Below are 27,718 nucleotides of genomic sequence, written 5' to 3' on the forward strand. Positions count from 1 at the left end.
CGGGCCAATCCGCAGCCTCCGTTTTCCTCCAACCAGAAGCGGCCGTCCCGGGCGTCCAATGAGGAGGCGCGAGGCCGTGCTGGGGCGGGGCCTGGCGCTTTCGAAAGGGAAAGCGCGAAAGCGCGCGCTCCGGGGAAGATGGCGGCTTCCGCGCGGCGCCTGCGCTCTCGCCGCGCGGGGGCCGTCGGGGCCGACGAGCCTTCTCTGACGGCTTCCATGGAGTGGGACACGCAGGTGGTGCGAGGGTCGCCCGCTCTCCACAGCCCCGCGGGGCTGAGCGCCGAGGAGGCGCGGCTGCCGCCGTGGCTGCCGCCGGAACGCTGCGCCGTGTTCCACTGCGCGCGCTGCCACGCCGTGCTGGCCGACTCGGTGCACCTGGCCCGGAACCTGGCCTCGAGCGTCGGGGCGGCCGTGTTCGCCAGGGTCACGCGCGACGTGGTGTGGGACGACGCCTTCCTCTTCGGCATCGACGGCCTGCTCAAGGGCAGCACCTACAACCTCCTCTCCTGCTCCTGCGGCGTCTCCGTCGGCTTCCACCTGCACTCGACCCACGCCGCCCTGGCGGCCTTGCGGGGCTACTTCTGCCTGGCCAGCGACAAGATGGTGTGGTGAGCGGCGGCCGATGCGCGCCCCGAAGGGCTCGTCCACAGTGCTGGAGGGGTCTGGAGGGGACTTTGGTTTCATTCTGTATTTGGAAATTAGGAGCCTGGGGGAGGCAGTGGGAGAGGGGGTTGCGGGAGGACACAGAGAGGGAGAAAGAAAGCGAGAAGGACAAGAGAGACACGCACAGAGTCAGAGACACAAAGACACAGAGGAGAGACAGGAGAGGAGAGAGATCGAACCAGGGAGGATCAGGCTCTTTTGGCCAAACCTTTTGTCCCCAAAACCTCTTGGTTTGGATCACTTCTTGCGGACGATTATTGCCAAGGTCTCCCCGAGAATGGGAGTTGATCTCTCAATCTGGGAGATATTTGGGGACTCTGGATATATCAGCAGTGGACTCAATTTCATGCCACAGTGGTCGAATGTGCCTGCCGTGTAGAGGACACTGGCGTCCCATTTGGAGGACACAGTGTCCGATCAAAGAAGATGGCAGGCATGGCCGTATATTTAAGCAGATGCTAGATTCGGGGCTGTGACTCAGTAATACAACTCTTGCCTTGTAGGGATGAGGTTCTGGGTTCAATTGTTCACAGACAAAAAAAAAAAAAAAGATGGCCATGGAACCGTGATAATGTCTCGTTAAATTAAGATCATTTTAGATTATAATCTTATCTACCATTGAAAAACCAAATGCATTTTTATTTACCTAAAACTCAGAGGACAGCTTTTTTTCTGTTTGTGATTTTTGGGTCACACCTGTGACGCTCAGGGGTTACTCCTGGCTATACACTCAAAAATCACGCCTGGCTTGGGGAAGCCATATGGGATGGGATGCCAGCGGATTGAACTGCGGACCATCCTAGGCTAGTGCCGGTAAGGCAGACACCTTACTGCTCCATGCCATCACTCCAGCCCCAATAGAAGACAACTTTTGCAAAGAATAGTCTATGCTTTTTTTTTGGGGGGGGGGTTTGGGGTACACTAGGATGCTCAGGGTTTTTTCCTGGCTTTACACTCAGGAATCAGGGCCAGAGCAATAACACAATGGTAGGACATTTGCCTTGCACACAGCTGACCTGGTCGATTTCTGACATCCAATATGGTCCCTGGAGCCTGCCTGCCTGCCTGCCAGGAATGATTTCTGAGCACAGAACCAGGAGTAACACTTGAGTGTCACCGGATGTGGCCCCAAAACAAACAAAGAGAAATACAGAAATACTAGCCCAACATATCTGGGGCTAGAGCGATGACACAGTGGTTAGGACATTTGCCTTGCACGTGGCAAACCTGGCATCTGATATGGTCCCCCAAGCCTGCGAGGAGCAATTTCTGAACACAGAGCCAGGAGTAACCCAAGCACCAAAAGGAATCACTCCTGGCGGTGCTTACGGGACCATATGAGATGTGGGGAATTGGACCCAAGTCAGTCATGTGAAAGGCAAATACCCTACTGGTTGTATTATAGCTCTGAGATGTGGTGGTAAGATGTCCTCCTGGTTTTCTCTCCAGCTATCTCCTAGCAACAAAAGCCATAGTGCCGGCGTCTGAGGTGGAGATTCACGAAGTCCCTCTTGAAGAGCGGGTGGCGGAGGTGAGACCGCATGCTCTATGTCTCCCTGAATATAGGCAGCATGGGGAACTATGTGCCCTTGAACTGGGGGTGATAGAAATGGTGGAGGTGCTTTCATAATTAATCCCCTATGCTTGGTTTGGTGTTTTTGTTTTTTTTTTATTTTGAGACCATGGCCTAGCTATGTTCGGGGCTTACTCTTAGCGGTACACTTGGGAATTATGCCTGCTATGCTCTGGGGACCCTATGGGATGCTGGAGATTGACTTTGAGTTGGCCATGTACAAGGCAAGCACCATATGGATTGTACTTTCGCTCCGACCCCTGGTTTGGTATTTCTTCAGAATTGGTGACACAAAGAAATCTCAACATTATTGTGCAAAGGCCAGCCTGACTCTGACTTTCTCTCCCTTCTCCCCAACTGATTACTTCCAGAATGCAGCCAGAGTAGCTCCATGTGGTGGCATATGCCTAGTGCTGTGCCCTTTAAGGAGTGACACTTCCTGCACAAGAAAGGAGACAGAACCTTGGAGAGTAGTCCAGCTAGCTCCCCTGGACAGACAAACATACCACAGTGGTGGGGTGGGTTGAGCACAGGTAGTCCAGGGCACTATCCAAGTGGCCAGTTTTTGGTGCATTGTTTTCAGTGAGCTGATCCTATGCCCTGGGTTCAGCACTCCATGGTCCTTTCTACTCCCCAGCACAAATTATTCTGGTCACAGTTAAAAAAAAAAAAGGCACATGACAGGAGTAACCCCTGAGCACTGCTAGGTGTGCAGCCACCTAACAATAAAGTGGTATATGCCAGGCATAGGTTGAGTCTCTGGACCATATAGTGCCCCTGAGCAATGCTGGGTGCAGCCCTGGAGGCTCCAAGCACTGCTGGATGGACTGTGCAATTCCTGGCACCGTAGGGCTGAGCAACATTGGCAGCCTTGGGCTCTGACATTGAACCCTTGACATGGTTGGCTATGAATGGCTTGTGGGACTTCCCCATCCCTACCCCAGCCTCCAGAGCATTGCTTGGAAGCTTGAAATAAAAGCTGGTAACATTGTCTTTTCAGCTGAAAGAGAAGCTAATGTTAATACATGGCCGCTTAAATTCACGGATGAGATTCTGAAGAATGTGATTCCGGCCAGCTCCACAACAGAAAACTGACCCAGAACCAAGAGTTTGTGTATGAGGATCAGAACATTGCTGTCGGTGCTTGGATCCCTTCTGGAAGATCCCTTCAGAATAGTTACAGAATGTTGTTTAGGGCATTTGCAGGGCATTTGCCTTGCATGCGGCCCATCTGGGAGGGACCGAGGAGCAATTTCTGGGTGTAGAGCCAGGAGTAACTCCCTGAGCACTGCTGGGTGTGGCCCAAAAGCCAAAAAAAAAAATTGAAGCTAGACAATACTGACCTGTCTTTCCTATAGGAAGCAATTGTGTCACTGCACGTAACATGGATGTCTCCATTATAAAGGGATAGCACACTCCAGATGTGTCTACTGGCTTTCCTGGTGAAGTGCCTAATTTTCCCCAAGAAATATTTCAGTCAGAAGGCCTGTCGGTGAAGTCAATCATAACCCCTGTGTGGATTACTGGCTATATTTCTGACATGGCTGTGACATATATCTCTTTACTTTTATTTATTTGGCTTTGCCTGCCTTGCTAACTACAGATATTCAGCCTCAGTTTTCCTACAATCTTTTTTTTTTTGGGGGGGGGGGGGCCCACACCCTGTGGTGCTCAGGGATTACTCTTGGCTGTCTGCTCAGAAATAGCTCCTGGCAGGCACGGGGGACTATATGGGACACCGGGATTCGAACCAACCACCTTTGGTACTGGATCAGCTGCTTGCAAGGCAAATGCAGCTGTACTATCTCTGCGGGACCTTTTTTTTTTTTTTTTTTGGTTTTTGGGCCACACCCTGTGGTGCAGTTTTCCTACAATCTTATAGAAATTTTTAGCACCAAGACTGCTAAATTCCCCACTGGCTAGTATTTTTGCAACTCAAAGATTGAGCCAAGCCAGTTCCCAGCAACTTGCTTTTTCGTGCTCTCAGCTTCACGGTGCTATACAATAGCTTCTGCCTTTCTTGAATTCTACTTTCCGGATGCTGCGAACTTCGAACTTCTTGCAAACCAGAACACCTCCGTCTCATGTTTCGCTTTAATTCTAGCAGGGCTCTTTTTCACCTACATTGGGTAATTATGTGATACATAGATTCTAGGGTTGGTACCATTGTGTTGTCCCTCCTAATGATCCTCTGCCCTTTGTTTCCCTGAAAATACCTTGCGTACCAGAGTTGTACTTAAAATGTCATCAGCTGAAAAGTAAAGTTTGTCTCTCATCTCATAGATGTGGGTCCCCATAGAATGCATTTTGTGTGGTCTCAATTATTTCATATTTGTCCACTCCTGTACCCGTTTTCTTCTAAGTACTATGACCCATGAGAGTTGCTGAGATGAAACTGGTCAACAGCACAATTGTTATGTAAATATTGAGTCTCAAACAAATTTATTTCCAAAGAAACCTTATCTTCATGTGGTGGTGGACACTTATTCTCGATTTATTTGGGCAATCCCTATTTCTTCCCAAAAGTCTAAGGCGGTTTGTGGTTTTCTTTTACAATGCTTTTCAGTTATGGTGTTCCATATTCCATTAAAACTGATAATAGGCCTTCCTATATTAGCAAAACTTTTGAATTCTTTTGTAAAGAATGGCAGATAAAGCATCTGAAAGGAATTCCCCACAATTGCCAAGGGCAGGCCATTGTGGAAAGGGCCCATAGGAGGCTAAAAACTCAATTACAAAAGAATAGAAAAAGAGGTTTAGCATCTACTGAGCTGTTATCTTTGACTCTTCTCACACTAAATTATCTAAACTTACCCCAAGGGGAAAGTTACACTGCAGGGGAAAGACATTTTAAAGAAGATATTCAGAGACAAGAAACATCACATACACTGGTTTGGATCAAAGAGGATGAAAAATGGATCCCTGGATATCTTCTCCTGAGAGGAAGGGGGCATGCATATATTGGTACAAATGACAGCCCCCCCCCCCAAGAAATTTTGGGTCCCTTTACGCCTCATCAGAAATCGAATTAGCACAAACGACCAGGATCAGGTTGCTGGGACTACAGCTTGCCCCCACATCAAATACAAAATGCACAAAACACTGACAATTGTAACACTGCTGTGGCCTCAGGGAAAGTAAACAAGGGATTTACATTCACACCCAATACCTTGAATGAGACAGACTAGAGTAAGAAACCCTTACATTCCAGAATGCAAATAGAGAAACAGAAACCTGCATTTAGTGGATTACGAAATTTAGGTAACTCATGCTATATGAACTCAATATTACAATGCTTGTATAATATTTCAGACTTAATTCAGTATTTTTATCAAGACCATTATAAAAAAAGACATTAACAAAGAAAATCCAAGCGGAAGTAAAGGTAAATTAGCAGAACAATTTGGTCACCTCATCAAAATCATGGGAAATGGATGTCATAGGAATGTCAGTCCTGAACACTTCAAAGCAACAATTGTTTTAGTTAATGACCAATTTGCTGGACACAACCAACAGGATCCTCATGTTTCTTATAGAGGGACTACATCAGGATTTGCTTACTGAAAATTCAACGGCAGATAAAACTATACACCTGATAGACAATAAAAAACATGAACAATCTAGGTCCAAACACCAAAAGGCTCACAAATCTCTTCTGTATGACCTAAAGAAGAAGATATGAGAGATAACAATAGAATTCATTGTAACAGCTGCATCACTAAAAGGGACTTTTTGAAGAGGACATACTATGGAAATTATCTCCAGTATTAATAATTCATTTGAAACATTTTGCTTTTGATGGCAAACAAATTTAAAAACTACACACTTATGTGGATTTTCCTTTAGAAGACCTCAACTTTAGCAGAATTCACTCAGGAAAAAAATTACAAAACTGAAAAATACATCTTATCAGTGTCTAACCATTTTAGTAAACTTCATTTTGAACACTGTACATCATACTGTAATATTGACTCAAGACAACACTGGATCAATTTTGATGACAAGATCATCAAGAAAATTCCTTCCTATTGCATCGGCAAAATCCACAGCAGCATACATCCTGTTTTATACTTCTCAGAGATCTATAAACGCCTAATAATTATTTCTTTTACTTGTCAGTTGTCATTAATGCTTTATGATTCACTTCACAGGTACTACCGCTGAATAGGATTGAATATGATGAATCCCCATTGTGGTTGCTTGTATGATGTATTTATGTCTTAATGCCACTATTGATCCAGGCTCACTCGAAAGAAAGCTTCCTCATCATATTAAGGGTATTATATAGCAATATACTGAGATATACTCATTTAACAACTTTCACTCTTCACATCATTGTTTTATTTGCCTCAATTTGCCTTCAAGATGGAGATGAATTCATAATTTTGACATAATACCTTTTAGGTGGACTCTCTTTACAGTGCTCATCATCTATGATTACGATAGAATTACTGGTCTCTACTTGTATTATTGGTTTCCTTGGTCGTATTGTGCATGAAATTCTCTTTCAGATTTACTCGACTATGCCTTAAAAATATATCTTTTGTTGTTGTTGTGAACTTGAAGATATTCATCTAAACTGTTTGCCAGCTATTGTATTTTAAAGCGCTTTTTGTTGATTCAGCTGAATTTTTTCCTTTCGCTCTATTTGGGATCCTTCCCAGCAAACATTTTTTGGTAAGTATGAGTGAGTGATGGCCATGTTTTTGTGAAATACGTTTATGTATGTCTTGTTGTGTGTCCGTATGTCTTACATGTTTTGTATATAGTTTTTTTTCCTGACTTTATCTTCCCCAATTTATTCTTCCTTATCCTTCCCTTTTTTCCTAGTCCCTAACATTCTATTTTCAGAAATCCCTTCACATAATGCAAATCATCACCGACAATGACAAACCTCTTGTTCTCAGACTGAGAAAGACATAGTAAACTGCTGCAGTGCTGTATCCTGTTTCAAATTACAACCCGCTTTCCCTGACTCATCAAGTATCTTTGGTTGGACTTTTGAGAGTTCTGGACTCCCCATCCTTTCAGAGTGGTTTTGTACGTGGTAGAAATTTCAGCTCTTCTATTTTTTATAATTGTAATCCTGTAAAGTTATATTTGATTCTACACTTTTGTTGATTACTGTAATTAATGTTTTTACATTTTAGTTTTTAATTCTCGAAATTGATGTGGTATTTCATTATAGGTTTTGTTATTTTGGGTTAGGGGTTAGATACTGTCATAAATAAGTTCCTAGATTGTAATTCTGTCTAGTATTTTGGCCTTTTGCATGGGGGCATCATTGGGAAAAATAGCAGGTGCAAAAGGAGGTTTTATCCATTTTGGATGGACCCTCAATTTATTCATTTACACGGGAGGTTCTCTGCCTTAAGCATTTTGTTTTGGTTTTGAACTTAAGCTCCCATCTCAATAGTCGGCCGTATGTGGTTCTTCATTCTCGGACCTCTTCTGAACTTCTGACTGGACTAGAACTCCTCTTGGACTGAGTTCAAATACCTATGGATCTTCTTTACTATGGTGCCGCCCACTGTGCAGGGGTGTGTGTGCCTCTTCCTTCAAAATAGGGGCCGGGAAGGTGGCACTAGAGGTAAGGTGTCTGCCTTACAAGCGCTAGCGTAGGACGGACCATGGTTCGATCCCCGGCGTCCCATATGGTCTCCCCAAGCCAGGGGCGATTTCTGAGCTCATAGCTAGGAGTAACCCCTGAGTGTCAAACGGGTGTGGCCCAAAAACCAAAAAAAAAAAAAAAAAAAAAAAAAAAAAGGGGGGGCCTAATTCACTGCCTCCAAAGATGGGCTTTCTTCTGCTCAAGCTGGACTGGAATGGAAAATGTGTTTCATCTCGCCTGCTGCGCAGACTTGTGAGCATCTATCTCATGTAAGGATCTCTGTCTCCAAATTACTTTCAGGGTTTGTGATTGCCCCGGGAGTTCCTCATGGCCCATTAGGTCCTGAATCTTGGAATTTCATATTCAACTTCTGCTTTTCCAAGGGAATACTTACTCGGAATTGTTCATCTTGGACACTGTAGATTTTTTTCTACTCTGGAGCTTATAGTTGACTCCTTTACATCTGTTTCTGGTTTTGAACACCCTGTGTTAGGTTAAAATTTTTTCTATACTTTTTCCGGTGATGCGCTTATGCAAACAGCCACTCTTTTACCATTGCTTAGTTGTTCTTTTTACAATTATAAAATATATTACTTACTTCTGTACATTATTGTTGTTTCTTTACAAAAAAGGGGGAATTGTAGTATATGAAAAAGATTCCATAAGATTATTCTTGGAATTGTTGTATATAAAAATATTTCCTTAGGATTGTTCTGTGACTATTGCCCCACCTAGACCTTCCAGGTGGGGGCGCTGTGGAGTTGGCAATAAATAGCTTGATGGACAGGGGAGAGGGGCCTTTTGCGAAAGCTGTTTGCAGGCTGCAAGAGGATTCTCTCGCTCTCTCTTTGCCCAATCTTTTACACCCTATTCTTGTCTGTGTGGATTATTATTTGCTGTGGATAAATATTACCAAGATCTCCCCCCGAAAGGGGACAAGGGGATGGGAAGTAATTTCTCATTCTGGGGACTGTTCTTAGATTCACAAATACCCAACAAAGGATTTAACAGCACAGATACTTTACACTCAGGGATGTAGGTGATCAGTCAGCCTGTATGCAAGGCAAGCACCTTACCTGATGTGCTATCACTCCAGTCCGCAGTGTGTAAACAGAGGTCAGATCCCTGAAGTTAATGTTGGAAATGTGCCTCAGCTAGAGCATATGCCTAAGACCCTGATTTTGATTCCTAGTACAGTAAAATCCAAAGCAGCTGTAGCTATGCCCAGAATTTAGGTTATAAATAAAAGCCTCCTGGGGTCAGGGAGATGAAAGGTCTGAAACATTTTCTCTGCATGCTAGAACCATGGGGTCAATACCCAATACCACAGGGTTCCCCAAGCACTTCTGGCAGTATTGCCAAAACAAGATGTATACCCTGAGTGCTGAACAGAAATGTGACCTAAACAAAAAGCTTCTTAAATACTATTTCGGAGGCAAAAGAATATTTATTTGCACTGATTTTGGTATTGAACATAGCTCACAAGTTACCAGAAAAGAAACATCTCTTCATTGACTCTGTGGGTCAAGACAGGGAATGGAAAGAGTATCAGGGCTACTTTGGAACCCTGAGTACCATAACACCAGGAAGTGCTGCCCTCGTCTTTAATCAACCTCAAATCCACCTCATACAGGCCTGTGAATAGATTTGTGTCCCATTTCCATAATTTTTGTGTATTAAAAATTACTCAGCACTGGGGACAGAGAGATATCACAGCGATAGAGAGGGCATGCAGAAGGATGGTGGTTCAAAACCCAACATCTCATATGGTCCCCTGAGCCTGCCAGGAGCTTCTGAGTGCAGGGCCAGGAGTAACCAGAGCACCGCCAGCTGTGGCCCAAAATCAAAAATTACTCAGCACATATAAAATTTCTGTACATCAGCACATGCTGCTTTATTGCCAAAATATATATATATATATACACACACAAACAGGTGCAGAGTTTCCAACTCTTACAGCAGTTTTTTACAATGACATCAAATAATAAAATTTCTTTTAAAACTCGATGCATAGATTAAAGCTGCATTTAATAATTCTTTAAACATTCGATGAAATCTTTTGAACATTATCTCATATACCATTGCTGCAATGGAGATGAAGAACAGTAAATAAAAACTGAGCAACTCCCTTTTTATTTTTTCAGTAAATTAACTACATAAGGGACCTTTTTTTTTTATGAACTGTTTACCCCACGATATAGAGATGAGTGGTAAACCATTACTCAACGGCCCACTGAATGCATTGACAGAATACCTTCTAGCCCCTAGAATGAATTTCAGTTGGTGATATACTTCATCATCAAGGGAGATATTTTTTGAGAAGTGATAGCTTTTTGAAAGTTTTTTTTTTTCTTTTTTTATTTGGTTTTTGGGTCACACCCAGTGGTGATCAGGGGTTACTCCTGGCTATGCATTCAAAAATCTCCCCTGGCAGGCTCTGGGGACCAGATGGGATCCCGGAAATCGAACCACTGTCTGTCCTGGATAGGCTGCTTGCAAGGCAGATACCCTGCTGCTGTGCTATTTCTCCGGCCCCCTTCAAAGGTATTTTGGAGTGAAGTCTCACAAAAGAAAAATGAGTTTGAGTAGTCTTGGAGAAATTATTTTTCAATCAGATCATGAAACCTGGAAGGGACGACTGGTCAGAGTATCTCGTTTATCTTGAATTTTCTTCTATTTAAGGCCTTTAGGACATTATGAATCCCACCTGTGCAATGTTTGTCCTGGTCAGTTTTAGGAATTTTCAAGAAAAGCTTTAAGTTAGTGAATTTCTTCATCAAATTAAACAGAAGACAGGATTCCCCCCCTCCCCACAGTGCTTTTAAAATGGGAAAACTTGCTCCAGTTTACCTAATATCAAAGTTTTAGGCCTCAATTGTAGTTTAACCCATAGTAAGAATAAATTTAAGGCTATAAAAGTTAAGATGTAGTTGTTAATACAGTAAACAAAAGAGAAACCAAACCAGAGATGTGTCAGTATTTCAAGATTATTCCATAAATGGAAAAGTCTTTATTGCAGGGATCTCACCTGGCTGGTCAACATTTTCATCCAGAACAGCTGCCTGATTACCCCAAATAAACCTGGAAACCTTGGAAAATGTGCATATTGCCTTTTCACTGCCAAGATGCAAGTTTTAAAAAATTCAAACTAAAACACATAAAACTTTATATACCGATATTCCCTAAATCCCTACCATTTCTAAAACTCTGCACCTTTCTGATTATAGCAATGCTTATTTATTAACATGCTTAGATTGCGCCTTTTGCTTTTAAACATGCTGGGGTATTAATGCAACTGGCAAAGAGGTTAGAGTAAACACTGTAATGTTCTACTCCTGACAGTTCAAATGTCTTGTAGTTGCCCATTTATTTTCTAGCTCCCATTTCCCATGGAAGGTCACCTTTTACTAGGAAACAAAAATTAAACGATTTAAGCTACTGGTTTAAGTCTCTCTTGCATCATTAAATGCATATGTATAATACTATTAACTACAAAATACTGGATATATTAAACCATGCATTAGGTTATTAGCATCCTAGAAAGTCAGTTATGGGCCTGCCACTATTGCTTGCATTTTCAATCAGACCCATTTTTTAAAAAAACATGCAGAATAAATCCCTTCAACCAGAGGAATTAGGGGAAATAAGAATACAGGCAGCATTTCAACTGAAAATATGAATAAAGTGATTGCTTAGAAATGCAGGCAGGTGCTTCACAGTTATCACAATCCTGCTTCAGAACATAGGTACAAATGACACACATACAAAAGATTGGGATTATGACCACTATTCAGTTATAAAAGGCTTAGTTGCAAATCCTGGATTTTTGGTTGTGAACATAAAACTCTGGAAAAAGAGACCGAGAGTCTTTTGAATCATGATTTTCTTGGCTGTTTATGACAGAACCTTGATGACTATGGGGTGGTAAAGATGGTCAGAGGCAGAATTGTTTTATTAATAAATAGTAATGAGCAGTACCTGCACAGCTCCCTGGGGGAATGGAATTATGAAGAGCAGAGCCAATACAATGTAAACGCAAAATCAATGCCCTGAAATTTATCATAGCCCTCTGCTTTTGAAAACGGATAGCCAAGGGTTCTTTCCAATATGCTTTTAGCTAAGCAATGTTCTCAAAGAACTAGAAATAATTTGCTTGCACCAGCAGCACCATGAGATTGTAAACTACTGGAGGCCAAAGGTCTCTTCTTGTTTTGCATATCACAGGTACACAAAAGAGAGTAAACATGAAACTACAACATTGAAAAGCAACCACATACTGCTAAGACTACAAAAACTTGTAGCACATTTTTGCATCAGTACATATCTGTGACAAGAGTATTCTTTTATTGTTCTATATAACTAAACTGTTAACATCACTAATTCACAGCAGTAAAATCTTACAGATGTCTGAATATTGCTTGATTATTCCAATGTCTCTAACACCAACTGATGTATAAGACTTTTAAAGAGGAGCTATCACCAAATCGGTATAGCCTTCTTATTCGCCATATAACAATACTCAAGAGCCACTATTTCCTTAGATCTAGCCCACTTATCTTTTGAATCATTTCCCCTGAGAAAAGAAGAGAACAAAGATACATTATTTTTAGGGATTTTCAAGGTGCTAATTGGCCTACATGAAAGATGAGGTAACAGGAAGTACTTATCCTTACTCATGTTATTTCTCTCTTTTTGGTTTTGGGGTCACACCCAGCGATGCTCAGAGGTTATTCCTAGCACTGCATTTACGAATCACTCCTGGCAGTTCTCAGGGGACCATATGGGATACTGAGGATCAAACGCAGGTCGGCTATGAGCAAGGCAAGTGCCCGGCTCACCCAGCCATGTTCTATCTTGATCTGAGTTGTGTGACTCCTCAGACTAAGGAATTAGTTTGCTAGGTTTAAGTTAAAATAACCACAGGTGATAGATACAAGGGTTAACAAACCTGAGAGGGGGTTGGGAGAACTTAACTACTACCTTTGGCTATCCTTCAATTCTTCAGCTTTATTTACACTTTTTTAATTTCAACAATCTGACCATGGGCACAAGGAAAAACTTCAACATAGAATAAATATCTCTCTTCTTTCTATCCAGGAAATTAATAAAGATGAGGTGATAAAAAGTCATTTTATAAATACCTGTTGCTAAAACAACAGTATATGGAAACCCCCCAAAATCTGTTTCCAAGTTAAGACTCGAAAGTTTCGTTCAAAGGCTCTAAGTCTCTGCTATGGGGAAACAATAGGGTCTTTAACCTTTAACTTGTACAAAAGTTTTTTTCTCATACAATGATCTATTAATATACATTCATAGTTTTAAAAGAAAGTACCTTTATATGCCCTTTACCTAAAATATTTTTCCTTTTGTGCAACTGTTGGCCATAGAACCTTAGTAATTCAAGGTGTAATACTTGATCTCAATATACAACCTTGCTAATGCAGTCAATACACTCAAACTTATTGCTACTAAAATTCTATCCTCTGAAAAGCATTAATTTGTTTTATGGCTTTAAAAAAAAAACACAACAGGAAACGATCTTTCCTACATACTGTGCTATTTTGCAGTTACTACCGTCTCAGAGGTATTAAAAAAATGTTAAAATTTTTTCAAAAACATTATTTTCCCAGGCACTAAAATAAACCACTGAGCCAAAAGTACAACTAACTACTTGCAATACACCATGAGAAGCTCAGCCTGGTTACCTGGAGATCTCCAGCTTCAGAGTCTAAGTTTATGCATAAGAGACATGCCACATATTTTAAGCAGGGTCATCTTTTCTTTTCTTTTTTTTGCCACACCTGTTTGATGCTCAGGGGTTACTCCTGGCTAAGCGCTCAGAAATTGCCACTGGCTTCGGGGGGGGGGGGGGGGGAACCATATGGGACGCCGGGGGATCAAACCACACGGCTGGCGCTTGTAAGGCAGACACCTTACCTCTAGTCCACCTCTCCGGCCCCGGGTTATCTTTTCTATCATGCTATCACAGAATCTGTCAATGAATCCTGTACATACCTACTATTTAGACCTATAAATTACCTAAAACACCCTGTTATTTCCAAGTTCCTTTGCTTTTAGAGATAGAAATGTTCTACAAAAGTCTGCCATACTTTTAGAACAATCATTTTTACATTTATAAGGGAGCAAAATCTGTCTAGGGCAGCTTGTGAAACCAAGCAAAAGAGTCAGTTAATATATAGCATTCTAGGTAGATTTATCTAGCTACATTTTCAGCTCTCCTAAGCCTGATGACAAATTAATCTAGGATACTAAATTACTGCTTCCTGTTCTCAGCTTAACTCCTAGCATTTCATAAGACATGCAAAATATAAGATAATTTCTTAACGAGTAAGGAAAAGAAAAATAATAAACCTAAAGACATACAATGTGAAAATAGTGTAAGAATAATCTCACTTAAAAGAGCAAAGCAGAATGATATGGGGCCTTATTTTTCTTTGAGAATTCTTAAGACACAAAAGCCACTTGGTTTTCAGTCATTCATGGAGAACTTCAATATCCTCATAGACAGCACTTTATATTGTGACCCCATACTTCTATTTACATATGAATCTTTTTTGGCCTTAAACTTCTTCCCCCAGGGAGAATATCAGATTCAGGAATTTATGGAAGAAAAGTTCTAGATTTTCCCTATCTTGTTTCTATATATTAGTTATTATAAGTAATTCATCCTGAAGTTTTAAACTATTACTAGGCTCATGCACTAACCCCTAACACAACACTACAATATACTATCAAGCACTAATGCTTACAAAACTATACACATCTCAAAATGGAAGACATTGGTGATTTTGTTGTTCTTAAACAACTTGTAACATTTGTCCACAAGTATTAAAATATACATATATATATATATTGCACATGTCCCGTTTTTATTTTTTAAAGAAAAATGTTGGCTAACATGTATTAGCAAAGGGAAGCATATATTCTTGCCTAAAATGAGAGGTTTGGTCATCAAGAGGACCAAAGCAGGAAAATTGCAGGCATATTAAGTACACTGTCTAAGTACAATGGGAATTTTGATTGAATGTTAGCTGATAAGAACTGTGGAAGAGGGGCCGGAGAGATAGCATGGAGGTAAGGCGTTTGCCTTTCATGCAGGAGGTCATCGGTTCGAATCCCGGCGTCCCATATGGTCCCCCGTGCCTGCTAGGAACAATTTCTGAGCCTGGAGCCAGGAATAATCCCTGAGCACTGCCGGGTGTGACCCAAAAACCACAAAAAAAAAAAAAAAAAAAAAGAACTGTGGAAGATGCAGGAGGAACTTGAGAGCACTAAATAGTTCTTTTAGGTGTGAAATGAAAGGAACAAAACAACTAGAAGTTGGGTCTGAAGCATGTTCAAACAAATGGGCTGGTCTTGTTTCTCTAATGAAGATAGTAGTATAGATAACCTTTTCTCCTGCCAGATAATCATATTTAAAAAATTGCCAAAAGGACAAAAGGGGGACCGGTGACAGACATTTGGGAGATAAATTCTCCATAAGACATTCTCAACATACTAACTATATCATGAATGTAGGCTCCATTTTGTCTAAAATTCCAGAGTACTCAATGAAAACATCAAAAAGGGATTGAAAGTTAGAGGGAAAAAAATGTGTGTGTGTGTGTGTGTGTGTGTGTGTGTATGTGTTGGGCCACATCCAGTGGTACTTGGGTTTCTCTGGCTCTGCACTCAGGAATTAGTCCTGGAAGGTTTGGAGAACCATATGGGGGGCTGGAGAGATAGTACAGCAGCGTTTGCTTTGCAAGCACAGCCGATCCAGGACCTAAGGTGGTTGGTTTGAATCCCGGTGTCCCATATGGTCCCCTGCGCCTGCCAGGAGCTATTTCTGAGCAGATAGCCAGGAGTAACCCCTGAGCACCTCCGGGTATGGCCCAAAAACCAACAACAACAAAAAAGAGAACCATATGGGGTGCCGGGAATCGAACCCAGGTTGTCTGTGTGCAAGACATATATGCCTTACCCATTGTATTATAGTTCTAGCCCCTCAAGAAAAAAACTGATTACTTTTACTTAAAAAAAAATTGGGGGGGTTTGGGCCACATCCAGTGGCTCTCAGGGGTTACTTTTGGCTCTGAGCTCAGAAATTACTCCTGACAGGTTCGGGGGACCATATGGGATGCCATATCAAATCCAGGTTGGCTGTGTGCAAGGTAAACGCCTTACCACTGTGTTATCACTCTGTCCCGAAAAAGTCTTAATTTTATCCAGTTATTTGTTTTACTGTACTCAACTAAAAAAATTGTATTTTTATCTTATTTTCAAAGTAATAATCATACTCTCAAAAGTAATCATTTCACTTTTAAAAAGCTTTCTTTTATCAATTCACATCGTTGACAAACTGGACTGATCAGAGTGCAACACTTTATATTATTGGCATATTCTCTCCCTCTCCCTTCCCCACCCCACCCCCCATATTGGTAAATCTGACCTGAGTCTTTAGAATTAAAGCATTTATGAGCCTGGGCACACCTCCCTAAGTTATAAGTTAGACCTAGAGTTCAATGGTCCAACACTTGCTTTATAGCAGTCAGACTCTGGGTTCCACCACCAGCACCTTGGAAAAAAAAGTCCTAAATCATCGCTGATCTAATATTATTTTTTGGTTTGCTTAATTTGGTTATTGGGTCATACCCAGTCTTAAAGTCTAAGAAGTTTCAAACTTTTACCTACAGAAACTCATAAAGATTCAACCTTCCGCCGTTAGTGGCGTTAGAGGTAAGGTGTCTCTGCCTTGCAAGCACTAGCCAAGGAAGGACCGCGGTTCGATCCCCTGGCGTCCCATATGGTCCCCCCAAGCCAGGGGCAATTTCTGAGCGCTTAGCCAGGAGTAACCCCTGAGCATCAAACGGGTATGGTCGGAAAAAAAAAAAAGATTTCAACCTTCTTGTGTAAAGAGGAATAACCCTCTGATGGAAAGGAAAGCTTTCCACTATCAGCATATGGCATAAATGTGTCACAGAAAGAGGAAAATTTCTTACTGACCCCCCCCCCCCCCGCAATCTTCCAATTCTATACTGAACAAATTACAAAATCTATAAATACTGCTTCTGATGCCCATTCTCTCAAGAAAACGTTTAGTTCCAACTGGAGTAAATGACTCAAGTCCCAGTCTTTTCAGTCTAACTTTTCACCTACTTAGAAAAAGAAATCAAACACCAAAGTATCTATTTGGGTGAAAGAAAGATTACTTAAGATTTAAAAACAAAAAGTGGAGCTATAAAATACCAAAGTTGGATGGAACTGCAAGAGGCTTTTTTTTTTTTTTTGCAATGCTGAGATAGAGCTCAGGTCTCATGCGTATAAGGCATGTACTTTCCTACTGGGTCACATCCTGGCCCTGCATGAAGCATTTTTCTTCTTTTTCTTAGGAGTTATACAAAGCCTTCTCATCTCCATCCTGTTCTCCCACTAATCCCAAAGCTGAAGGCAGGTCATATATTAGGATCCATCTTATCTTCTGTATAGAAAAATCAAAGTCCACTTGATTTTCAGTAGCATGGAAAACCAAATCTCAAGTGATACAGCAGACTCCACAAAAGAAATGAAGTAACTTGCAATACAGCAGCCTCTCATCTGAGGGTGGTGAACAGGTTCCATTACTACATTCAAAACCTTTTTTTTAAATCAACATTTCATTAAACCTAAGCATATATTCATAGAATTCACATCTACACAACAGGATCCTTTCTTAAAAGAATGAGAAAGCATTAAAAAGTACCAAATATTCATATTTCTGAGGAATAACTTAACTGTCTCCTTCTCCAGGAGTAAAATCCCTCTTTCCTTCCAAAATGTGGACTTCCAATGTACAGGCTGATGTTTTCTTCACTTGAAATGAATCATATGCTACTGTATTGCATGCTTCTCTATCACATCCAAGTTTTTGATTTGAAACTTTGTTCCAGTAAATCTGTGCCACAGGATGAGTCACAATTGTGGTATAGATGTAAACCATTAGCATCTTTTTCACTTCAAAGTATAACCCAAGTTCAGAATTCATTTCTACAGTCTTAATGAGAGTGGCTGAAACTGAAAGACAGTAAACAAACAAACAAACAACCTGATGTTATTTGTTATATATATATTTTGTTTTTGGGCCACACCCGGTAATGCTTCTGGCTCTGTGCTCAGAAATCACTCCTGGCTCAGGGGACCATATAGGATGCCAGGGGATTGAACCCAAGTCTGTCCTGTGTCAGTCGAGTTCAAGGTAAACACCCTACCACTGTGCTACTGCTCTGCCCACCCCCTTTTATATTTATTTATTATTTATTTATTTATTTTTTGGTTTTTGGGCCACACCCGGCAGTGCTCAGGGGTTACTCCTGGCTGTCTGCTCAGAAATAGCTCCTGGCAGGCACGGGGGACCATGTGGGACACCGGGATTGGAACCAACCACCTTTGGTCCTGAATCGGCTGCCTGCAAGGCAAACGCCGCTGTGCTATCTCTCCGGGCCCCCCCTTCTTTTTTAGGCCAAAATCGAAGTGTCAATATCACCTGCTTCAAATTAAACACTAACCTTTTGTAAAACTTCTTTCCAATTAAGCAAATAAGAGCTGAAAACGTTTGTCAGTTGCTCCTTTGTCAAACTCTATAGAAGCCGGCAGATGACTGTCCTGGTTGCATCTGAGCAAAGAGAAGTATGCCCTCCCTTTTTCCAAACCGGATGAAGGTATGTATCAAGGAGAATTATTCATGTTGCAGTAGTGAAAAGAAAAGCTGATAAAAGGATTATTTGTTCTGGAAAACAAAACAGAAACACCTGGAAATTAAAAATAAAAAAAACATATAAAGAACACAAAATAGTTTGCATTATACGTACTGCCTAAACGAAAATGTCTAGTGCCGGAGACAGGGTACTTACCTGCACACAGCTGATCCCAGTTCGATCCCCAGAGACCTGATAGGAGTGATCCCTGAGCTCAAAAGCAGAAGTAACCCCTGAGCATTGCTGTGTGTGGCCTCCAAACATCCTTTCTCCCCCTCAAAAAATGTCTAACCTAGGGGCTGGAGAGATAGCATGGCAGTAGGGCGTTTGCCTTGCATGCAGCTGATTCGAACAGATGGTGGTTCGAATTCTGGCATCCCATATGGACCCCTGTGCTTGCCAGGAGCAACTTCCCAGCACAGAGCCAGGAGTAACCCCTGAGCGCTGCCGGGTGTGACCCCCCCCCCAAAAAAAAGTCTAACCTAATAACACAATACCAAATCCAATATTATGAGGAAAGCAGAAGCTGAGCAGCCTGGAAATAAAGCCCCAAATAGAAGCATGATAACAACAAAATAAATCTAGATTTAGGGCTGGAGAATACTGAAATATATCACAATTACGGTCCTTGAGCACAAGGGCAGTCCTTAGCATAGAGGTAAAGATTGCCCTTGATTACCACTAGATACATTCCCAAATCCAAAAGGAAAAAGGAAAAAGGCAAGCTAGAATTAGCTGTGGTAGTATGAGGAACTGTGTGTGCCTTGCTATTTACCACAAAAAAAGAAAAGATCAGGGAGATAGCTCAAAGGCTGGAATGCCATAGGATTCCATGGGTATGTGGGGAGGAGCCCCTGAGCCTGTTCAGGTGCACCCCAAACAGCTGTATACACAAAATGATATACATAAATGATATATGTAAAATTAGATACATAATTTTATCTTATGCAAATGTACTTCAAGTCTTTTAAAAGCATAAAATAGGGGCCGGAGAGATAGCATGGAGGTAAGGCGATTGCCTTTCATGCAGGAGGTCATCAGTTCGAATCCCGGCGTCCCATATGGTCCCCCGTGCCTGCCAGGAGCAATTTCTGAGCCTGGAGCCAGGAATAACACCCTGAGCACTGCCGGGTGTGACCCAAAAACCACAAAAAAAAAAAAAAAAAAAAAAAAAAAAAAAAAAAAAAAAGCATAAAATAGTTGTAAAAAAAAAAAGCCTTAAATGTTACACAAAACACTTGTTTAAGAATGTTGTTGGGGGGCCGGGAAGGTGGCGCTAGAGATAAGGTGTCTGCCTTGTAAGCGCTACCAAGGAACGGACCGCGGTTCGATCCCCCGGCGTCCCATATGGTCCCCCCAAGCCAGGGGCGATTTCTGAGCACATAGCCAGGAGTAACCCCTGAGCATCAAACGGGTGTGGCCCAAAAACCAAAAACCAAAAAAAAAAAAAAAAAAAAAAAAAAAAAAAAAAAAAGAATGTTGTTGGGGGGCCGGGCGGTGGCGCTGGAGGTAAGGTGCCTGCCTTACCTGCACTAGCCTAGGAGACGGACCGCGGTTCGATCCCCCGGCGTCCCATATGGTCCCCCAAGCCAGGAGCGACTTCTGAGCGCATAGCCAGGAGTAACCCCTGAGCGTTACCGGGTGTGGCCCAAAAACCAAAAAAAAAAAAAAAAAAAGAATGTTGTTGGGCCAGAGAGCTGAAGGGGCTAGAGTCCATGCTTTGCTCTTCAGTTCACAGCACTGCAAGATCCTCCGTTAACTACCACGAGTGGACACAGAGCGTCTGTCTCTGGAAAACTCTAAAATCCATGGAATTTACTGTGAATGAGCAAGTGGAAATTTAATAGCGGACGATGGATCAAAGAATGTATGAGATTTACCAAGAAGCTTAGAAAGCAATGATCAAAATATTATTAATCAATGCTTAGGACTAGAGTGACAGTACAGAGATTAAGTCTTTTACTTGTTTGTGATTAATTCTGGTTTGATTTTAAATTCCATATATGGTCTCCTAAGCAGAGAGCCAGGAGTGGCCAAAAAATGTTTGTTTCAATATCTGTAACTATAAAAATGAATTTAGGGGGGCTGGAGTAATGGCAGAGGTAGGGCATTTGCCTTGCACGCAGCAGCCACAGGACAGACTGCGTTGGATCCCCCAGCATCCCATATGGTCCGCCAGAGCCAGGAGTAATTTCTAAGTGCTGAGCCAGGAGTAACTGGAGTGCCACTAGGTGTGGCCCAAAAGCCAAACAAAAACAAACAAACAAAATTTAGGGCTAGAAGATAGTACAAAAGGCTGGAGGGCATGCTTTGCAAGTGGGAGCTCCAACTTTGATCTCTGGCACAGCATAGTCCCCTTTAGCACACGTCACAGCCTCTGAACACAGAAATAAGCCCCAAGTACCAATAAGTATACCCCCACAACCGAAAACAATAGCAAACCAATGAGTATTCTAAAAGTTTTCTGTGTGTGTGTGTGTGTGTGTGTGTGTGTGTGTGTGTGTGTCATGAATCGGTGGGGGGTGCTTGGCAAACCTTGACGAAACTTTTGTGGTGCAAACTGGAGTTGGTCAGATGCAAGCCAACAGTCTTTAGCCTTGTATTCTCTGGCCTCATTAAATCATTTAGATTTTCTCTGTTGACCTATCTTTCCTTTTTTATTGTTTGTTTTCTTTTGAAAAACAGCTAGGGCAAAGGTCTATTTCCTGGCCCTCGATTCTGAGATTAGGGATCACTTTTGGTGGGGCTCTGGAGATCTTATGTGGTTCTGTGGACTGCAGTTAGCCAGCTGCAAGATAAGCAATGTGCCTAATGTACAATTTCTTCAGTCCTTGTTGATCTCCTTTAACAGGATTCTTTTTTTTTTTATTTTGGGCCACACCTGGTGACACTCAGGGGATACTTCTGGCTATGCGCTCAGAAATCGTTCCTGGCTTGGGGGCCCATCTGGGATGCCAGAGATCAAAATCAGGTCCATCCTGGGTCAGCACATGCAAGGCAAACGTCCTACCATTGCACTATTGCTCCAGCCCCATAGGAAAATATTTTGTTTGTTTTTTTTTGGGCCACACTCAGTGATGCTCGGAGGTTACTCCTGGCTCTGCACTCAGAAATCGCTCCTAGCTTTGGGGAACATATGGGACGCCTGAGATCAAACCGTGGTCTGTCCTGGTGCAGCAACATGCAAGGCAAATGCCCTACTGCTGTGCAATCGCTCTGGCCCTATCCTTTAATTGGATTTTAATACAATTATTTAAGTTTTTCTTTACTTACGTATTGCTTGTTTATAAAGAAGATTAAGTTTAGGGACCAGAATTGTCTGGAACACAAGCTTTACTTGAAGGAGACCAAGGTTTGATCCCCTGACACTGTATTTGGATGACTGAACATCGCCAGCAGTGAACCCTGAACACTGAGCTGGGAAGAATACTCAAGCACTGCTGTGGGCTATTAAAAAGTAAAGATTTTAGCTTAATGGGAAAGGGATGTGGCTTAGTGGTAACACATGTGCTTGAAAGTATTTGAATGTGCAGTTCATGTCGCCCCACACTGTGTGGGTCTAGGTTTAGGCCCCAGCTCCTAAAAAAATAATTCACTTGATGTTTTTATTAAGGTATTGTTTTTCCCTTCTACTTCTATCTGTCTACTTTCTTTTTTTTTGGAGGGGCCCACACCCGGCGGTGCTCAAGGGTTACTCCTGGCCATCTGCTCAGAAATAGCTCCTGGGCAGGCACGGAGGACCATATGGGACTCCGGGATTCGAACCAACCACCTTAGGTCCTGGGTCGGCTGCTTGCAAGGCAAACATCGCTCTGCTATCTCTCCAGCCCCCATCTATCTACTTTTAAACAGCAATCAAAAGCATAAGGTGTCATTACTCACGTGCCAATTCCTGAGTTCAGAATTCTGTTTTCTTTTTGAGATGAATATAAAAGCACCCTAAAGTTAATGAAAATATCCATCCTGTGATAAAGAAAAATGAAAGAATGTTAGAGTAGTAGAGCCCACTAATAAATATTATATAAATTTATACACAATTCAAATACACCTTTACTCTTAAAAAACATTGGACAGCAAGTAACACACTTGCCTTAGATAAGACTGACCTAGATTCTATCCTGGTACCACATACGGTCAGTCCCCTGTGTATTGCAGGAGTGAGCACTGGAATACTACAGTATGGCCCAAAATCAACAATCACAAAAGTAACTATCACAAATATTTAAAGGAATATGTAATTAGAAATAACTTGTGGGGCCGGAGAGATAGTGTGGAGGTAGGGCATTTGCCCTGCATGCAGAAGGATGATGGTTCGAATCCCGGCATCCCATATGGTCCCCTGAGCCTGCCAGGAGCGATTTCTGAGCCTAGAGCCAGGAGGAACCCCCAAGCGATGCCAGGTGTGACCCAAAAATCAAAAACCAAAAACCAAAAAAAAAAGAAAAAAGAAATGTAGGGCCAGAACGATGGCGCAGTGGTAGGGCATTTGCCTTGCACACGGCTGACTTAGGACAGATCACGGTTGGATCCCCCAGTGTCCCATATGGTCCCCCAGACCAGAAGAAATTTCTGAGCTAAAAGCCAGAAGTAACCCGAGTGTCACACTGGGTGTGGCAAAAACAAAACACAACAAAAAGAAAGAACTTCCAAACTAAATTTATAAATACTTGGAGAATCAGAGGTCCTTAAGATCATATGGAACCGGGGCCGGAGTGAAAGCACAATGGGTACATTTGCCCTTTATGCAGGAGACCTGGTTCTATCTCCAGCAACCAATATAGTCTCCCCAAGCCTTACAGGAGTAACTTCTGAGTGCAGAGTAATCCCTGAGTACCACTCGGTGTGGCCCAACCCCCCCCCAAAAGAAAAAAGTCATATGGAATACCATGTCCTTTGAAAATTTGATGTTATGACACCACCCTCCCCCATCTTTGCTTTGCTGCAGATGACCACTCTTTTATTTGTAAGGTAGGAAAAATGTTCTTTTTCTTCCGCCCCTATTTTCTTCATTCTCCTATATTAAAAAAACAAAACAGTTCTGTCAAAAATAGGTAGAAAGGTTTTAATTAGATGTGTTTACAGGAAGCACTGTCCTAGAAGAGCTGTGAGATAGTGTGGGGTAAAGCACTTGCCTTGAATGCAGCCATTCACAGCAGGGCTGAAGCTCAGTACCTCATGACTTCCCAGGCCTCACCAAGAGTGATGTCTCTGATCTACAGAGCTGGAGCAGTCTCAAGCTCCACTGTATGTGGTCCAAAAGAAAAAAAGCCATCATAGTGTATACAGAAATCATGAATCTGTAGTATAAGTTGTTATTCTAGCTGGACACAATAATATGCCAGGTCTTTTGTTGTTGTTGTTTTGGGCCATACCAGGCAGCTTTCAGGGGTTACTTTGCTCTCAGAAATCACACCTGGTAGGCTCTGAGAACCATATGGGATGCCAGGGATCAAAGCTGGGTCCATCCAGGGTTCGCTGAGTGAAAGGCAAATGCCCTACCACTATGCTCTTGCTCAGGCTCCCAATAATATGGTAGTTTTAATTTAAAAAAGTTTTTTTTGTTTTGTTTATGGGCCACACAATAGTGTGTGGCTCAGTATGGATGGGGTGTGTCTTCGAGGAACCAATAGAAAGTGGGAGATCATAAAAAAAAAAAAGAGCCCTACCTTTCCCTATGGCTCCTTTCCGAAGGTGCTTATTGTAAATATTTCACCAATCCAGAGACCTAGTAATATAAGCCTTTCCCAGAATTTCAACTGAAAAGTGGGCATAAAACAAGGGAGGTAGCTCGGTGAGCTTGCTTGTAGCTTGCTTGGCGAGTGTGAGGCCTTGGATTCGATCCTGGCACCACTTTAAAAATTAAACTACAACAACAACAACAACAACAACAACATGGGATCGTAATAAGTCAAAGAAAAGAAGTTATCCCGGTAGAGTGAACAGGAGCCCAATATAAGTGCTGTAAAGTATTACGTTCTGCTCCTATACCCCATGTTCAACTTGGATACGAAAGTCTGCGAAAAGGTTCACATGTCTCACTTAATTTATTTTTTATAGATATCTGTTACTATCTTCAGGAAGATTCCTACCACCCCTATTTTGCTGAGGGTTTTCATCATGACTGGGTGTTGGGTTGTGTCACCGGCTTTCTCCTCATCAATTGATATGATCAAGAGGTTTTTATCCTTCTCTTGACTGATGTGTATGCTGTTGATTGGTTTGTTATTGGACCATCCTTGCATTCCTGTAATGAAACCCACTTGATCATGATGTATAATCTTTTGGATATGTTGTTGGATTCGGTTTGCTAAGATTTGTCTGACTTTTTATGAACAAGAAGTGAAACGGGCCGGAGCGGGGAGGGCGCTGGCCACGCGGGGACATGGAGTTAGATCCCCAGCATCCCACTGAGTTCCTGAAGCCCACCAGGAGTGAGCGAGTCCTTAAATATATCTGAGTGCACCCCCAAAACCTACAAAAATAAGTCAACACTCGGGCACGGGCAGCGCGGTGGCGCACGCAATTCGCCGGAATGCACACTGGGCTGCAGGGGTTCGTTTCATCAGGCACCATCGGGGGGTCTCGCGGCTAAACACGGACCCGCACTGCAGGCCTTGCACACGGCCGGGTGTGGCCCCGCCACCCGCCAAACGAAACCTCGAGTTCTGCGCCAGAGAAGGCGACCCGGGGCCACCGAGGACAAAGCGAAGCTGCGGGAGGAAAGATGCGCGCACCGCACGCCACACCTGGAGGTCACGGCATTTGGGAACCCCTGACATCCGGGAACTCTGGGGCCTCCGGGACATCCGGGAACTCCGGGGCATCCGGGGCCTCCGAGCGAAGAGGACGCCGGGAAGAAGGTCAGGTCGGCCCGAGGAGAGCGAACTCCCTGAGGAAACCGCCCCACGGACACACGAGAACGGGCGCAGACGACGTGGAAGCAACAGCCGGAAGCACAAAGGCCGCTCCGGCAAGGCCCGCGGGCGAGCGTGGGCGCGACACACCCGGAAGGCCCGCCGCGGGCAGCTCCGCCCGGTCCCGGCTTCTAGCCACCCCACCTCCTTCCTGGCTTTCGCGGCTCACCTCGTAGCGCCGGCAGGAGCGCCCGAGCGCCCGGGGCCCACGCTGTCCCCCCGGCCCACAGGCCGGGTCACCACGGCGCGCCTCGCTTCATTCCGCCATCTTGGCCCCCTCTCGCGCACCAACCTTGCGGCCACCGTGGGCGCAAGCCCCGCCCCGGAGGCTCCTGGTGCGCTGATTGGGCGGGAAGCTGCGCGTGCGCGGTTCTCTTGGCTTTTGATTGGTCGGGGCGTTGGCCCATCAAGCTTCGGGCCTCCGCCTTTGGCAGCCTGTTTGGCAGCAACCCTGGGAGTCAGTGTTGAGGGAATAGATGGGGAATGCTGCTGAAGTGGGGGTTCATTCGTAAGGCCACGAAAACTATTTTCATGGAGAAGCGTTCATTGCCTTTCGTAGGCAGGCCAAATAGCCCAGACCTGTTCTTTATTAATGTCTTTATTTATACAATTGGATTACAAATATGATTGTAGTTGGGTTTTAGTCATATAAAGAACATACCCCCTTCACCAGTGCGACATTCCCGTCACCAATGCCCCGAATCTCCCTCTCCCTACTTTGATATTTCTATGATATTACTTTTAACCACCATAGTATGCTAATTTCATTTCAAGGCCCAGGAGCATTTGGGTTTAACAGCACCTTGGCTGACCATTCACTTAATAATCTAACCATTTCTATCGCACCTAATCTATCTAAATTTGTCTGTATCTGCCTTCTGTGTATTTTCTCTTTCTCTTACATCAGACTTCCTTTATAGCTAACCTCTAGGGTTTGCACACTTGGTTGTGGTATTTGCTGGGGACCATAGTTGGTTGCCTTCTGTGCCAGGAGCTTTTTAAAGGTGCTGCCAAGGGCATAGCTGACATGTGGCAGGTTCCAGGGATTGCATTTGGTGGTCGCACACTCCTTCCACCTTAGTACAGATTCTTAAGGCTGCACCTTTCTGAGATTGTTTTCTAAATTTTCATTTCTTTCGCCACACCCTGCTCAGGGCTTATTCCTGGCTCTAAACTCAAGGGTCAATTTTGGGTTCCATAGTAGTGCTGTGGATCAAACCCAGGTAAGCTGTATGCCCACTATATTATTTCAGGCTGTCAGCTCCCTTTCTTGATGGTCCGTCCATATAGCTCTAGTAATGCCCCCCCCCCAAACTACTTCTAATTTGGTAAGTGCTAAGAGATCACTGTTTTAAAAAGTCAGAGTAGTACGAGTGGTCAAGACACTTACCTTGCATAAGTGGAATTGCTTCTAAATAATGAGGTGGTCTTGCTCAGTGGTAGAGCACTTGTCTTGCAAAGGCCTGGGTTATATGCCCCCAAACAGTGCCAAAAACAACTCCTAAGTCTTGAGTCACAAGTATCTTCAGGTACACAAACCCCCTTCACTCTCCACTCCCACTTTTTTTTTTTTTTGGTGGTGATGGGTTTTGGGCTACACACCATCAGTGCTCAAGGTTACTACTGGCTCTGAGCTCAGAAATCACTCCTGGGAGGCTCAGGGGCCCAGATGGGATGCTGGGGATCAAACTCAGGTTGGCCTCATGCGAAGCAAATGTCCTTCCTGTTGTGCTGTTGCTCTGGTGCCCCCATTCCCATCTTGTTTTGTTTTGTTTTTGGCTTACACATATTGGTGCTCAGGGATCACTCCTGATGGTTCTCAGGTGACCATATTGGAGATAAAATATGAGTCAGTTCTTGGCAAGGCAAGTGTCTTACCTCCTAATTCCTCTGCTACTCCCTCATATTTCAGGGTCTAAGAGATTCGTATGAGGAAAGTCCGAAACACTGTTAAAATAGTTTATGATGTATTGTTCTTGAAACCTCCTTTAATCAATTTTTATTTTCAGTCACATTCAGGAACTACATATATTTATCAGTAATATGTATTCTACATATATATCTCCATCCATCTGCCTGGTTTAACTTCTACAAAGTCTGCAAGGGGTGGAAAGTTTCAGGACCAAGTCTTCAAATAGTCCTGATAGCTGAGGTGAGATCCGAATGTAGTACTTAGAAAACAAAAGAATATACAGAGGGGCTGGAGAGATAGCATGGAGGTAAG

At 43.1% G+C, this 27,718-nt stretch overlaps 1 protein-coding gene and 1 long non-coding RNA gene across 2 annotated transcripts; one reads left to right on the forward strand and one right to left on the reverse strand.

Moving 5' to 3' along the window:
* Window positions 1–138: 138 nt before the first annotated feature.
* OIP5 (Opa interacting protein 5) lies at window positions 139–3,331 on the forward strand. Its single transcript, XM_049781712.1, is given in 4 exon segments — window positions 139–608; window positions 2,113–2,194; window positions 3,237–3,282; window positions 3,285–3,331. Coding segments are annotated over 4 exon segments (645 nt in total).
* A 13,827-nt stretch (window positions 3,332–17,158) lies between these two features.
* On the reverse strand, window positions 17,159–25,810 carry LOC126020053 (uncharacterized). The gene is made up of 4 exons (XR_007499579.1): window positions 25,664–25,810; window positions 22,463–22,543; window positions 18,370–18,634; window positions 17,159–17,880 (listed from the first exon to the last, which is right to left on the reverse strand). It is a non-coding gene; the product is annotated as an uncharacterized LOC126020053 (long non-coding RNA).
* Window positions 25,811–27,718: the final 1,908 nt, after the last annotated feature.

The sequence above is a fragment of the Suncus etruscus genome, chromosome 10 (assembly GCF_024139225.1).
Source record: "Suncus etruscus isolate mSunEtr1 chromosome 10, mSunEtr1.pri.cur, whole genome shotgun sequence".
Classification (NCBI taxonomy): domain Eukaryota; kingdom Metazoa; phylum Chordata; class Mammalia; order Eulipotyphla; family Soricidae; genus Suncus; species Suncus etruscus.